The following is a 15,770-nucleotide window of genomic DNA, read 5'->3' as shown; positions in this document are numbered from 1 at the left end:
GGCTTATGTTCCAAGGGCCAAAAATCAGTTTTTCTCATTCAGGAAAAATGCTATAAGAAACTTGATAGAGAAGTTGCCTGAGGAGAGTGGAGCTGTCAGGCACGACTGGCTTACTTTACAGTAGCTAGCAAGAGAGATTCTAAGGGGAAAACAGCATTTTTCCATTAAGTGAACTCTTGTATAATACAGCAGCATATCTCTGCTTCTTACAGTCTATGCAACACTTGCTATCCATGTTACCAACCGAGTTGTTTACTTTCTTTCAAATCCTCAACTTGGCAGAGCTTGTGAACAGGCTGCCACTCTGCCGAGCACAGTTCCACAAATATGAAAGAAAGAAGCAATTCTGAAGGAAGCACATCTGAAAGAAGTAAGATAAAATAGTGATGGCACGATTATTTTTATTTTCTCAGGTTGCTGTAAAACTGCCAAGCCCAGAAGCCTGCCATTTTAGCTGTGTTCTGAAAAGGAAATAAAGCAACCTAGTTCCTTTCACTGCTCCTTCTTGAAAAAAGTTCAGCTATTTCTGAGTCACATCACTTGTAAATCCTCAAATAGAGGGAATGAAACACATCATAAAGCATCATTACTTTTACTTAAACAGACAAAGATCTGTGTGTTAGACACATAGACAAAAGCAGTTAAAGACTGATTTTCAGAACTCAATAGCACCAAAAGCTTTTTTTCTTGCTGAGATCTGCCTGCCTTGTCCCATCATCTCAGAGGCAGGCTGCTGAACAGGAAAATAAAATCAGCAGATAAAAATAATAAAATCCACTTCACATAGCAAAGGTTTTACTGATCTTGAGAAATGATCTTTAATGCTCAAAATCAAAATCTAGAAAGACAAAATCATAACAAGCACGTGACAAAGAATCACTGTAAAGACCAGTTTTCTTCTAGGGAAAAGTGAAAAAGCAAGAAAAAGACAATGAAATAAATGAGAATGGACAAAAAAAAAAAACAACACACCCAAACTGTATCATCCATCTTTGATTATAGAAAGTAAACTTCTCAGAAAAGAGAAAGAAAAAGACACTACAAATTTTTCTAAAGGCCTTAAGTAACAGTATTCATAAAAAAAACCCCAAGCAACCAGGTTTAAACTACAGGGTTTTTTTTCCACAATACAATGAGATACAAAACTGTAAGTAATCCTTCCATACTTAGATTTGTATAAAGTTAACAAACAGAAGAACCCTCAGGTTCACTCTGCACATATCTGTCAGTATGCTTACACTTGATTAGGGGCATGGCCCACCACTGACATACTTGCTAACACAACCTTTTGGTTTGTGGAAGGCTAGCTAGGCAATGACATGAGTGTGAAATGTAAGACAGCAAAATATTTAAAAAGGCTGAATCCATATTAAAAGTATTCTGTACTATCATATTGATCCATCAATACTAGCTATTACCCTGATGAAAAGCCACCACAAACCAATAGAAGTGTAAGATGTACATCTCAGATGCAGGGCAGACAACATGCTCCTCACACTTCCCTCTCTGTACCTGGCCAGTGCTGCTAAAGGTTCAACGCAGGGTTCTTTCCCACTAAAATGAGGGACTGGATGCTCATACTCCACAGATGTGTTGCACAGATACCTGGAATGCTGTTCAAGATCTTCTAGCAAACACATGTTTTGTATTAAATACACAGAATAAAGAAGATGGTATTTTACCATATTATGTGAACCACAGACCCAAGAACTACAGCAATTTGGAGACTAAAAATGTAATTATACAGTACTATCAGATGAATGACCTGGTATTAAATATGTCCCCATACTGTAAATACTTCAGGAGTTGTTAGTACTCCAGATGAGGATGATACTGCTGTGAACACCGCAAACTGTAAAAATGAGCACCTCAGTAAAACTGAGAACTTATCTTGGCCATTGCAATAACTGATTGTGGGCACCTCAGCAGAGGAAGTTTCCACAAGTGGTAGCAACGTGACTATTTAACGCAAATCTTTGTCCAAAATTGGAAAGGAATTTAGAATAAAAGCCTGAGGAAGAACAGTAGCAAAAGAGAGGGTGTGACAAATAAAGTGTAATTTCTCTCTCAGATCAGTTTATGCAATCCATATAGTGAAATTCATCACATTATAAAATACTGGCAAAAATTTATGGATTCAAAACCAAAGCAATAGAATATGTATCTTTTCATGAATTATAAATTCTACTACAAACACCAACCACTGTCACAGTGTTTGCAACATTAATTCCTTTCTGGGTCTGAGCTACTTCTAGTATCTATCAGAGTCAGAAATACAGCGTAATGCACAGCAAATATTTTTACTACACCTGTGTGGTATTTGGGAAAGCATAGAGGCATTTCAAAACAGAGTTAAAATGCAAAGTTTTGGGCATCATTCTCTAACTGGTCTGGAGCACCAACATCTATCTGAGACTTAGAATTATTTTCTAAAAGCATTTCCCCTAATATAACTTCCTGAATTTTACCAACTGGTTATAACTGAATTGTTTATTTGCGCTCATGACAGCATGAAGAATGTTGTAGGAGCCTTCCAAATAAAATGTTTATACATAGGAAAAATGATATATACAAAAACAACCCTACCATCATCAAAGCAGAGTTAGCTAATAAACAAAAATATTTTCATTTCTAAGAGAAGACAAATACTTTATTATACAAATCTCTTTGAAGCATCTTCAGAGCTAGCACATTCACTGTGCTGTCCATCTGTGTCCTTCAAATACAGGCAGGCAGACTCTAGGATGGAGACACCATCTCAAGTGTCAAATGATTCCATGCCACCATCTTTTTGAGACCCCCTGTAATTTGTCTCCAACTGTTAAAAAACACTTGTGCTGCTGAAAGACGACAGAGGCAGGCTGAGTCAAATGGCAGATATAGCTTGAAAATCAGCAACTGCTCCTGCTTTGCAGGGATATGAGATAGGAGCACATGTGATAGAGGGAAGAGATCAGGAAGAAGGTCTTATTTGTTGAACTAATTATGAGAGGACACACTTGCTTCCGTACATATTGCAAGGACACTTGGCTGTAGATCAGGAGGCACATGCAGGGGAGCCATGTGGCCAGGATGGACTCTGTCACTCCAAACTCAGCATCAAAACCTACAATCAAAAGAGGCAGAATAGGCAAAACCTCCACAAGGCCTTCCCCCCTTTTCCTCCCTGTTTTGCATTCCCTTTTAGGTGAAGCTAAGCAATACAAATCTTAACAAGAATCACAGTTCCGCTTTGCCTGCCAGTGAGCTCATGAGGCACAGCCAAAGGAGTGAGAAGATAGTGTCTTCAGTGCCAGTGCTGCTCTGGGTTAAAAGAGCTCAACACAGACAGAACAGTGCCTGCCCTGAGTGGGTGCATGTCTCCTTGCAATTACTAATACACACAATGTAAATGTGGAATATAATGTGATAATCTTCCTGAATATGCCTCGTTATTTAGTGGATTCTTTCTCAAAGGCAGATGGAGAGAACAATGGTGTTAATCTCATTTGGGCTTTGAATGGATGCATAATAGCCATTACCATATAGCCACTGGGGCACCAAGTTGGAGTATATCTGCTTTATATGCAACAATTTGCAGCCAAAAAAAAATTAATCAGACCATAAAATGTCCTTCAAGAAAAACAAGTGATTTCATAGCTGAGAAACTGATGGAGAGGGTAGGTGACCTGACAACAGCAACCCAGAGCCACCATCTCCACTACGGCTACACAACAATAATCATATAACTTAACAGACTGGTGAAATACCTCATTTCATTAACTAAACTTGGACTAAAACTATTTTCAACATTGAAGATATGGTTTGGTCAGTGTGCACTGGGGCCCTAACAGCATTTGTGACTAATTCGTCCCTCTTACATGAAAGCTAACACTGGATTTCAGCCTTCTTCCGTCATGATCAATAGTAAAACATTCAGCGTTAAAGATCCATGACCATGATGGACATCTTCAGATGAACTACTCACACGATGCATCTAGTGTCTACTTCTGTTATTCCCTGTGACAAGACTTTATGGCAGTGCCTGTGTTTGCTACCCAGGATGATAAAATTTGCATTGCTAATTCATCAGGAGGGAAGATACAATGTTCTTACTAAAGCTTTGTAAAAGTTTCAAGTAACTCCCTCCCCTGCCTTCCCTCCCCAAGAGAAAAAAAGTTAAAGAAAAGCCTCAGGAGAAACCGACAGTTGAAAGCCCAACACTTCCTAAAGCTTTCCCTCAGACACTCACTCTTCATGCAAAGATTCAAACTGAAGCCAATACAATTTTTAAGGTTTAAAACACAAGATCAGAAAGCTTTTATTAAGTTCCTGTTTTCCAAAAGCTTTCCAGACCACTCCTCTTACCCTAAGACTCATAAATACATCTGCTGACTGCAGTGGTGGAGGGATCTGTTCCTGTGCCCAGATCCTGCCCTAAATCACAGCCAACATCTCTGCGAGTGACAGCCAACTGGACACTGGAGAAATGGACACCTCAGTGAATCACACCTCATTTATGTTTTCTGTTTTAAGATTTATGCATGTTGAGCACAGCTCTGAGCAAGTAAGTTACAGTCCAATGCAACTTAATGATTCTGCTACTTGGTGCTTTCTCCTAAATAATGGGAACGTCTCTGCTTTCTTGCCAAATAGGGGTGATGGTAGCAGACACACTGTGGAGAGGAAAGCCGTTCTGAGCCTGCCCGTAGGTAACTAAGCACCTCAAAGATCTCATCTCTATTTTCTGATAGCTGGTCCATGGTGATTTACTTAAACACTGACAGGGCTTTCCACATTTCAAGATAAAAGAGTAGCTGTCTACCTGCCCTTTTTAAACAATGCCATTGGATATCTCACTGCTGAGTACCCCATCTCCTACAATGCAGTGTATGGTAAGGAAGAATAAATCAACTGCCTGTGTTAAGCAGTACAGCTCCCTCCTGTAGCTCCAGTACGATGCACACGGACAAGAAGCTTTCTGGGGTTGCCTGTTTTCATGCACACTGGGCTGAATTTCCAGGTGATGCTCTACAGCTTAACTCCCTGCTCCTGTTACCGATTCCTTCCTCATTTACACCACTGTGCAAGTCTGTAATAACAACTTTGACATTTTGCAAGAAAGAGGAAGGAAAAGATTTAACTGTGTGAGACAAGGAAATTAGGCAGACAATATTGCTGTCACAGTGGACAAAAAAGGAAAAGATACTCTTCAAAGTCTCAGTGAATTACTTCGAAAATGTTTAAATATTTTAAGGTACCTCAAATCTTTACTATTCCCCAATTTCCCACCCAGCAGCTTTGACATTTGGGTTCTGAAAATACATGGAACAATCTGACAGAGAAGAACACACAAGTGCCTGTCCTCAGAGATACAACCCCCAAAGCAACTGGCTTTCTGCTTCTGTACAGATAAATGCTGGAAAATATACTGAGTAAACTGCATAGAAGCTGTCTGTAGACTTCTCATTTATTTTAATTAACTCATAAGAGAACTGCAGCTTAGCTCAAATAGAGAGTTTTTAATCATAGAATCATGAGCTGGTCTGGAAAACAGACAGATAAATTTAAAATGGGAATTTTTTTTGCCTTTGTAATGGTCTCCCCTGCTGAAATCAATAGTAAATTCAGTGCTCACAACTCTGATATCCTGACTTGGTTTTTTCATTTTCTCTGGGTGACTTTTCAGCTACATCAGCTACAAAAGCCCAGTGCTCCCATGCTATGGCAAAACTAGACTTGAAAAAAAAAAAGTATACAAAGCCTGTCAAATGATGCAAAATATTACTTGATTAAAAAAAAAAACAGATTCTTGCTGTTGACCAGGTTTTATCTTAGCAACTCTGCTCCACTGCAAATCAAGTCTTTATTTCATTATATTGAAGTTTTTATTTGCAAACATCTTGTAACTAAACTTCACTTTTTTAATTTGCAGTTGAATATTTCCAGTGGCCTAAACCAGGCCGATATCCTGTTTTATATATGGCATAATTGTATTCTACTATTCCGCATTCACTGGAACAATGAGGGGAAAGGACTGCTAGACAGAAAACTGTTAATGCCCATTTCCACTTACTAGTTGGCCTTTCCGTTAAGTTTACTTCCAGAACTGTACCCTCAGTTTTGGATATGTTATTTGCTTAGCACATCAGTAATACCACAGAGATTATAACCTGGAAATGCAGCTAAAATGAAACAGCATTGCTATCTGTGAGAAGCCAGGTGTGTACCTCTTGGCAGGCAGGTACTGCACTAGCTGCTGCTGGAAAAACTACATGTTTATGAGGGTATCCACCATAATTATTTTCAAAGTGCAATAATTAGTGTGTTTTCCTCTTAGTTCTCAATAAAACACTATGTCATTCCTGCCGGTACCCAAAGCAGACCAGGACAAGAGTGTTTCCAGCTGCCTTCCAGCTTGCGAGGCCTCCATTTTAAAAGAGAATAAATCAGGTTTCAAGATTGGACTGTCAAAAAAAACAGCTCAGATATTTCTGTAGGTAATTCTAATTGCATTTAGAATCCCCACACTTTCTACTCTCATCTGGAATTAGTTTTTTCTTTTTCTTTAATTTATCAAGTCTTTTGTGTTAGAATGACAATTGAAGTTCTGTTAAATAAGAAATATACTCAAGTCCTCTGTAAATTTATTAAGGCACCAAATAAAATGTGAATCTTTTTAGCACACAGATTCTAAATACTAAATATAGCTAGAGCGTATAAATCTATTTAGGTGACTTGTTTGTATCTAAGCCAAAAGCATTGAATGAGAAATAAAGCTTCACTTTCATTCTAACTTTCACCGATTTTGAATCCTAAAGGCTGAAACTGTGAGCTAAGTAAACAGAGCACACCAGGGCTTCATGAAAAATAATTCACTTCCCATGAACTGTGGGAGCAAAATATGCACAGAATTCTTATTAGTTGTTTCTCTTCAAATATTTAACCATGGTTGCTAATATTTCTTCCTAATGTAAAACACTGTTTATAATTTAAAACAAGAAAGCTGTTTTACTTCTGACAGTTTTTTAAAACAAGCCATATTGCAATATGTCACTGGTCAGTCTGTGGTCTAAACTAACTGGTTTAAACCATATGTGTCAAATACATAGCAGCAAATGGGATTGGATTATATTTCTTATTGGCAGCTCTTCGCGTGTGTGCAGGACATGGACTTGCTCCATCCCTTCACAACACAACACGGAAGGTGAACAAGGTGAACCGCCAGCTCACCAAATAGACATCTCTGTCAGAGTGTTTGGAGACTTTTCTCTCCAAAAGTCTCCTTCTTGCATATTGAAGTGGGAAGTGTGGCTGAGGATTAGGGTACAATCTGATGAACAAAAAGCACTGTACATGGTTCTGCCTGCAGTTGCTGGGCATTTAGAGAGAATGAGAATTACATGACTTGATTTACTTTACAAAAACTGATTAGTAAGACCCCCTGTGGATTTCTTAACTATACTGTGGAGGGATATAAGATTAGTGTAGCAATTCCTGTCATCAAATGTATTTACTGTTAACATATTGGATTAGTGATGTTGTTATCCACTGTTCCGAGATTACAAAGTGATTCTTTAAAATTGAGCAGAAAAATACTACACTCTATCATTTCTTATTAGATTTCAGTCTGAGCATTTTTGCCTTTCCACAAAAACTAATTCTGCTTTAAAAAAAAAATAAAATAAGAAAGAGAGACAAAAGGGCTGTGCTCTGCACAGACAGAGAAAATCAAACTACAGATGCAAAAGAGAAAACATATTTTTTCCTCAGATACTTTTGAGAGACAAATGGTTGCATTTGGTCCGTAACTTATTGCTCCTGCTTGTCATTCTCATTGCCGTGGCAATGCACCAATGTTACACCAGGTGGTATAATAAAGCCATGTTGGTGCAAGATGTTGATTATTTGCTAGACACACATGAGTGTGCACTATCTGAGCCTGACAAATCACAGCCCTTGGATATTTAACTCTCACAGAGAACTCAAAAGACAGCTATAAACATTGAGGGTCATCATTGTCTGGGTTTCCAGTGACAGCAACAACTGTGAAGCAGGGAGAGCATGAGGAAAGTGGATAAATTAATGTGTTCATTAAAATAATTATGCTACATTTGAGACAGGAAAATTAATGCAACTGTACCCTGGCTTTTTAGTCATTATCTTAAGTGAGTGAGAGCACTTGGAGTTCTTACAATTAATAAACAAATAAAAAGCTACAGCACTAATAACACCACCTTCTCATGTTTTATCCTGTTGAGCACCTCTAGGAGAGGAATCACTTTTAAGCAGTATTTCAGATACACATATAATAGTGATGTAAGAGTTACCAAAAAAAAGGTTTAAACCAGAAATACTCTGCAGCTGAGAAGAGGGAGTTTTGCTCTCTTTGCCATGCTGGCAAAACTCACCATTTGCCTCACTATTTGCTACACAACCTTAATGACTGTTTTTTTTTCCTTACTTTGGTAAATCCTTATTCTCTCTTTCTAGATTTACACCCCCTAGTAACTTGGAAGAATATAGCAATTTATTTCTGAATCTGAATCACCATAAACAATGTTATTTCATACTGTTACACACAAAACTTCGGGTTGTTAAAATAATGTCAGCAACTTCAAAAATTTAAACAGTCACATATTACTTTAATTTTAAATTGTCCTGTTTCTAACTGACCACAGATGTAGAGGCTGTAAATATGTAATCTTAACTGCAGCAGCTCTGAACAGTCTTGATGGGGTTTATCAGCTAAATGTTTAATCAGGCAAAGCAGCATAAAAACATAACTACAAGAATACATGGCATTTAGCATTCAAGTAAAGCTTGTAAGCCAATGACAAGCCTATTTGGGCAACTACCACCACACATTTTCCTTATCTGCAACGGTCTTGTCCCGAATCTATTGGAACGAGTCTCTCATTTTCCAAGGCAGTAACATCAGTTTCCATTCACTGGTTTCACAGAGAAAGATACAGAAAACTGCAAGTTAAAAGGCATGGCCATGAGAAAGAATTCCCGTGTTCTCAACGTCATAGTGCTCTCTTGGAACTTACTACATCACAGTCAAAAAAAAAAAAAAACTCAAAAAAACATATAGCCAAGAACAAAATCCCTAACACAGAATAAGGAATGAGCCTGACAAACCACTACAAAATGAAGTTCTTCATTTTTTGTCTAATTAAACCAGTTCAGTTTCCAAACTTCTAGCCACCTGGCTGCTTCTGATGAACAAAGGTTTCAAATGAGAGCCATGACGGTAAAGGCAACATAAAACTATCACTCCCCTTGCACAGAAAGCACTGCTCCTTGCTCCCCCCAGACTACAACCTCTGTGTGAAATTGCTCAAACACTAATAGGTACCAGCTTCTCACCTCATGATATTAGGGGCCAGATGTGGTACTTTCTGCTTCACTGCCTGCTTGGCCCTGCACACTGAAAGTGCTCTCAGCTATTTTGTTCACTCTCTGTTGATAAAACACATCCCACAGCAGCTCTCAACAGTGATCAGCAGCAAGCAGCCCAGGAAAACAGAATGATTTTTTATCATTGTTATCATGAAAGAGAGAAAAGTAGTCAGTCTCTGCCTTTGGAGTGGGGGGATCAAAATACTTTCATGTAAATAACACCTTTTAGTAAACAGGAGGTGATTTTATTCATGGTTCATTCTAGCAGCTTTTAAATATATTTCTCCTCCTCCTAGAGTTGGGAACCATTTGCTTTATGAGCACCATTTGGATCATTTGCCTGTTGCTCATAAAATAGACAAAGCTTTTATCCATGCCATGAATTTTTACTCACTTTAGACAAAATATCTAAGGAGGGATTTGCAGGGTCCAGAATTACATCCATGAAAGAATTAACAATTAATTAAATTTTCAGCTACAGCAATGGTTCCAGCAGTTCTTTATTTTGTTGATTGCATTTCTTCTCTCCACAAAATCAAGCAGCATATTGGTGATAGATTCTGTGTACATATTTTTCTTAAAAAAAAAAAAAAACAGAAATATTTTTTTTCCAGAAATGAATATGAATGACAAAAACCATTTCACATGTTTTAATCTGTGTAGTTACTAAATAAAGCACTGGCAAATGCAGCTTTCAGAAGTGATCAGGTAACATGGTGATGGCTTATATACTCAGGAAGAACAATGATTCTCATCAGCACTGAGACAGTGCAACAGAATATTGCTTTGACAACGCTGCTGGTAACAGTCACACAAGCCATCAGAGAGAAGTGGTTGCAACAGCTCACCTCTGTCACCCTCATTCATGCACCAGAGAACCCCTGAACGATGATCATGGCATCAAGCTGCGTCGACTCCTCCTCTCTCGGCTCAGAAGCCAAAATTTTCTCTTCTGTGCCAATAAATCAAAGCCCAGCCCTAACTCTAAGCTCTACCTGCCTGCTCTGCAGCATATGCTGTAGGCAAGGGAACACGAGGAGCCTGTTCACTCTCCCTTAGCAATTCATCGGCTGTTTTGCAGTAACTGCTGGAACAAAACATTTTCCTCAACACTTTCGTTCCTGCACATAAAGAGTTACCGTCTGTTAGTAACTATGGACCATAGCAAGTGCCTGTGGTCCTGCACATAAACATTATCGATTGCAGACACAGATCAATGCACACTTAATTATTGTGATTAGCAGCTGCCTGGATAGAGGCATGTGGAGGTTTGAGCATGCAGTAACTGGAAGCAGTCAGGGCACATGCTGCACCTTTAGTTAGAAGGAGGAAAGATCCTGTGCTTTTAAGAGTAACAGTTGAGGGATTTCCCTATAATACAAGGTTTACATGTTTAAAGGCAACTATTTTCTTTGTGTATGTAGGGGTGCATAAACACAAATACAGTGTATCTGCAACAACAGTGAAGAATTTGAAATCTTAAGAGCTACTACAATTTAATCAGCTGTATAGATTGTACCATGAAAGCCTACACAGCACTGCAACTAATAAAAACGCACTCAAGCATGAACAAAGGTAGCAGTCACAGAGACACTGGTGTTTATTTCATTTCTATGCTGTGTTTTCTGCATGCTTTTGGGGTAAACATGCCTCTAGAACAAGCCTAAGTTCTGGAATTCCATATATGTAGCTTGTAAAAACTACAGAACAAACAGGTGAATATTTTTTTGGCAGTGCTTACATCCTGAAAATACAAGGCAGAGCTTACTTAGAGTGCAGTCACACTGTAATTATGGATCAGGGGTTGCTACCTCTGCCTGGTTCTCTCCATCTTTGCCAGGAAACTCTCAACTTGGGCATTACAGCTTTAGATTCACTGCTGCCTCTAGCAACAGGTGAACTCTGCAAAGCAGAAGTAGGTGTTTCTGTCAGGAAGAGGCATCGTGCCACATGAATTACATATGTGGCAGCTGCTGAAGGAAAAAGGCCCCCACACCCATAGCAAGAAGCAATCCTCCCTTGAGAATTTGCAGAAGCAGCCTGACTCTCCAGCACCTACTTCATCTCCACCCCACTCCAGCACCTTCTTTGTACAGCCCCAATCCTTATCCTTGGAACAGCAACATCCAGTTTTCACCTACACTACAAACTGCCTCTTTCTTCCCTCCCATCATCTTCAAAGCCACATATTTCAGTGTGCACTACAGTACACTGACACGCAGGGAACTAACAGCAAAAATGTCCCTGAACTCCTGCCTGTAAGAAACTCATAACAAACAATTTGCTCAAGTAAGTTCACAACTGCAAGGAAAAAAACATCCAAAGTCACTTTGTCTTTAAGATTATATATTAATAACCCAATTTCCTTATCTCTTTTTGCATTATTAACTACTGCTTTGTTTTCAGTTAAATCCATATGACTCAACGGGTCAACATTTCAAACCTTCCTCTCAAAATACAAGACTTGCACAACCATCATTTCTACACCAGGAGAGGCTCCCAATTTATTGATACATCCTTTGGAAAGGATGTTTTGTTTTGTAAAGTTCTGCAAAGTTCTTTAAGCACAGAAGGAACATAAACTGAAGGCAAAATAATCCTGGCATTTCTCCCTTAGAAAAAGATTGAGTCTTCAACTAATAGGACATTACCAAAAATCTGGGCAGCAAACCAAATCATTTTGACATCCAATGCCAAGAACCACAGAACTACCTGATGCAGCACTTCTTTAGAGCCTCAGTTTAATTCTATTAAGGTTTACAGAAACCACCATTACAGAAAGCACATTATCAGGAAAGTTGTTCCAAGCCTACCTGTGGCTGAGTCCATGGCTCCAAGGTTGCTTCTTTCAAAGGAGTTTGTGGCCTTCCAATTTCCTTTGTGTGCTTTTAAGAAAGGAAAGTACATATCAGTTACATGTTCAACCACTCTTGTCAGCATTCCCTCAGGCTTGAGGCAATAAAAGTTAGGTACAAAAATAATACAAAATAATGGTAAAGCATCACACCTGCACACACTTGGAGTAGACGGTAAGTCTGATGTTTTTGCAGGTAATTTGCACCTGATTAGATAGAAGGGGTGGAGGTACACACCTTCACCTGTATGTACAGCTGAAAAAACTCAAAACCATGGAATTATTTGCCAACAGAATAAGGTTCAGCTGCAGAATTTCAAAGATAACCCAACCCTGGTTTCTCTGCTCTTTCCTTCCCAGCAAATGGACATAGTTCCCTGTGTTCAATGGACATAGACTGCAGTGGATCAGACTTCAAGAGGTAAATTACGAGAAGTGTTATGGAGAACTTTTTCCAAGTCTGCATTATTGGGGCAAGAGACCTATGTTTCCAGATGAGAGCCCTTGCTTTACGTTAATGCTCTTCGGAGCTGGAGCCAGAAGTCTGAGCAGCTAACAGCTTCTTGTCTCCTCAACTTTCCACTAGCTTGCAGTATTTCAAGCTCAACCCCCCATACCAAAAGTCTCTATAATCAGATAGATTAAAATAGTCTTCAAAGAAGCAGACTTGCTGACCCCTTTACACTTTTTTTTTCCATATTACCAAAATATCCCACAATTATTTATTATTGTCTGTAATTGCTCTGCCTCAAGAATAAATCTGTCAGATTTTTAAGCATTGGGACTGAGCAGTGAATAAGTTGCTGGCTCCTTTTAATTTTCTCCATATGAATTTCCCAGTGAAGGGACTTCATGTATTGCTGAAAAAAATACCCCAAAGAATCTCATATTTTCTTTCTCCTTAAATTCTTTCTATCATAAAATGGAAACAATGACATTCACATAAAAAGTCTTCTGCTGAAATACTGTAAGTAATGACAGGATTTCCCTCCTCCTGAAATACATCTCTAATGTACTATCTTTTGGATATGGCCTTGGACACATCCAAATATGTAATATAAATAGCATCTTATCCAAGTCTCACATCAGAGTGATCTAAATGCCCATGGAGACTGCAAGGGCTGACATAGAGAGGGGAAGATATGCCATTGGATTTTCTGTCACATAACAGTAGAATATGGACACTTAAAAGGAAACATTTTATTTTTTTAAATATAGAATTTATGGGCAATTTCAGTCAGCACTGAGCATTCACACAGCTCATTTCAAAAAACACCTTATTAAATGGCAATTTTGTTTTCGCAGGTTGGATTGCCTGTAATAATAAATTACAGGCAATCATTTTTACCATTTTTGTTATGCTAGATTTTGGGGTAGCAATAGAACACGATTCATTCTTGAAATAGAACAATAAGTGCATTTCGAAAGAAAAAAGGAATAACCACAGATTTAGTGAATGCTAAACAGACTTAAAATGAATGCATCTGGAAAGGGAAGGTTGTGTTTTTCATATGTTCAAAAGCAAATATAGTCTACCTTATAATCTTTCTTTAAATGTAATAATCAAACATCAAAAGGACCCAAACACATAATGAAAATTATTAAATGTATCGATTGTGGTGCCAAGATACCATAGTAATTCCATATGGGATAACCTGCTAGGAACTGACAGTAAAAATCACAGTTTCTTGATAAAGAGTTTTCCTTGAAATTTCGCATCATTTTTTAAACAGCATTTGTCCAGTTAGTTCAGAGCAGAGAAAAGGAAAAAGAAAGTGTATGAGTACATGACAAAAAGGGATGCAAAAAAAAACATTTAGGTGAGACAATACTTAATGTTTGAGATACACTTGAAAGCCATGCTCTAAATCTTACATATGACTCAGTGAAGACTCAAATCCCTCTTAGTGCTGAGTTCCTTGCTAACACCCTTTTGCTCTTAATTTACTTCCTACTGTTTCCACTACCCAGCACTCAAAGAGACCCTTTCACCCCTCCAAAGACAAGCATCAGAAACCAGTGACAAAACGCAGTGAGAGTGAAAACAGACCAGATTCTGGGGCAATTGCCAGTCTATCGGCTGCCTGCATCCTGAAGCATTAGGAAGAAAGAAAAAAAAAACAAGAACAAGCCCTACAGGCTTTCCACACACAGTCCACATCATCCTTCTAGCTCTCCGTGTTTACAATCCTGTTTCAGAACTAACGGTATTGAGCTCTAGAAATTAAAGACCGAACACACAGCACTGATATGGTTTGCCATGGAGAACCTGGAAGTGTATTTGTATTGCCCCTTGTCCATGTAGAAAACATATTATATGTGCACTGTGACTACACACAAGGCAGCTTACACTGACCCAGCGCTTGTACCGCTAACAAGCAGCACATCTCCTGCAGCTTCTAACTAACTCAGCATGCAGCAGAACTCAAATACCTTCTCTTAAGTACCTGCTACTACAGCAACTGTGCTTCTAGTGTACAAGCTCCCTACTTACTGCTCACTGAGAGATACACATATTCTTAATGGATCACATAAGCAGCACTTATTCACAAGTTCTCTCTTCTAAAGAAGCAGAATGTGGTAATGATAGACAATCCTCCCGGGAACTTCTTTCTTCCAGCACAGATAAAGAAGCTCTTACTAAAAGTGGGAAGTTTCTGGAAGCCTTTATTCCCCAGTTTTGCTTGGAGCATCTTTCCACAGCCTTCTGTAGCTCCTACAATCCTTCTAAAGGAACAATAGAATATGCCCATGGTCTTTTGTTTATGTTCCCTCCACTTCCTCAATTTGACATTTAAGTTTCACACATAGAAGAAAATTGTACTCATAATGAGATAAAGATGGAATGATTTCAACCTGGATATTACATTATGGTTTCAGCAGTGCCATTAAAGCTCCCTTAGCTCTTGTACACGCTCCGATTACAATTTCTCTAGCAGGCAGGCTTGACTTCTGGAATAAATTAGGTTCTTTTCATGTTTGATGAACCACCTGTCAGTTCTGTTACAGCCAACTACCGTTCCATAAGCGCAAGGCATATCCGGACAACTGATTCAGTTCCTTCCATTCATCCAACACGTTCTGAGTTCTCCCCCCTCCACCAGAATTGAGGGAGACTCATTTTGCTCTCAATCATTATCTGACACCCTGTATCACTGCCCTGGGCACAGGCACTGGGTAAAGCAAAAAGAGACAGGAAAATACATAAGGTCTTTCTAGCTGTAAGTTTCCTTTATCTCAGTAATCCCTTTTGCCCAATGGGAAATGCAATACTGTCAACTGTTCCCCAAGGCCAGGCAATCCTGTCTATCCACAGAAAGTCCAATTTTCAGTATGAAAGAGGTTTCAGTTTGCTGAGTCAGCAAACAGCCACTCACATCACTTCCACCTGACCATGTAGAAATTACCCTAATCAATTATGTTAGCAATCGATAAAGTCTAGCATAATGAGCAGGTAGCAAAAACATTGTGCAAAGATATCTTGCTGATATTCAGGATTTTCTCTCTAGTTGTAACAGCAAAAGAAAGCTTT

At 38.8% G+C, this 15,770-nt stretch overlaps 1 protein-coding gene across 5 annotated transcripts in view; it reads right to left on the bottom strand.

Moving 5' to 3' along the window:
* PCDH11X (protocadherin 11 X-linked) overlaps window positions 1–15,770 on the bottom strand; it is a 488,779-nt gene that overhangs the window by 243,586 nt on the left and 229,423 nt on the right. For all 5 annotated transcript variants that reach the window (XM_061359684.1, XM_061359685.1, XM_061359682.1 and 2 more), the window contains one exon: window positions 12,198–12,269. In XM_061359684.1, coding sequence (XP_061215668.1) covers window positions 12,198–12,269 — 72 coding nt within the window. The remainder of the gene's footprint in view (window positions 1–12,197; window positions 12,270–15,770) is intronic.

Source organism: Neopsephotus bourkii, unplaced genomic scaffold (genome assembly GCF_033783945.1).
Source record: "Neopsephotus bourkii isolate Nb327-2 ecotype Australia unplaced genomic scaffold, CSIRO-AGI_Nbou_v1 NB_991, whole genome shotgun sequence".
Classification (NCBI taxonomy): Eukaryota; Metazoa; Chordata; class Aves; order Psittaciformes; family Psittacidae; genus Neopsephotus; species Neopsephotus bourkii.
The sequence above is the reverse complement of the archived record's forward strand: the minus strand, read 5'-3'. Positions and strand labels throughout refer to the sequence as shown.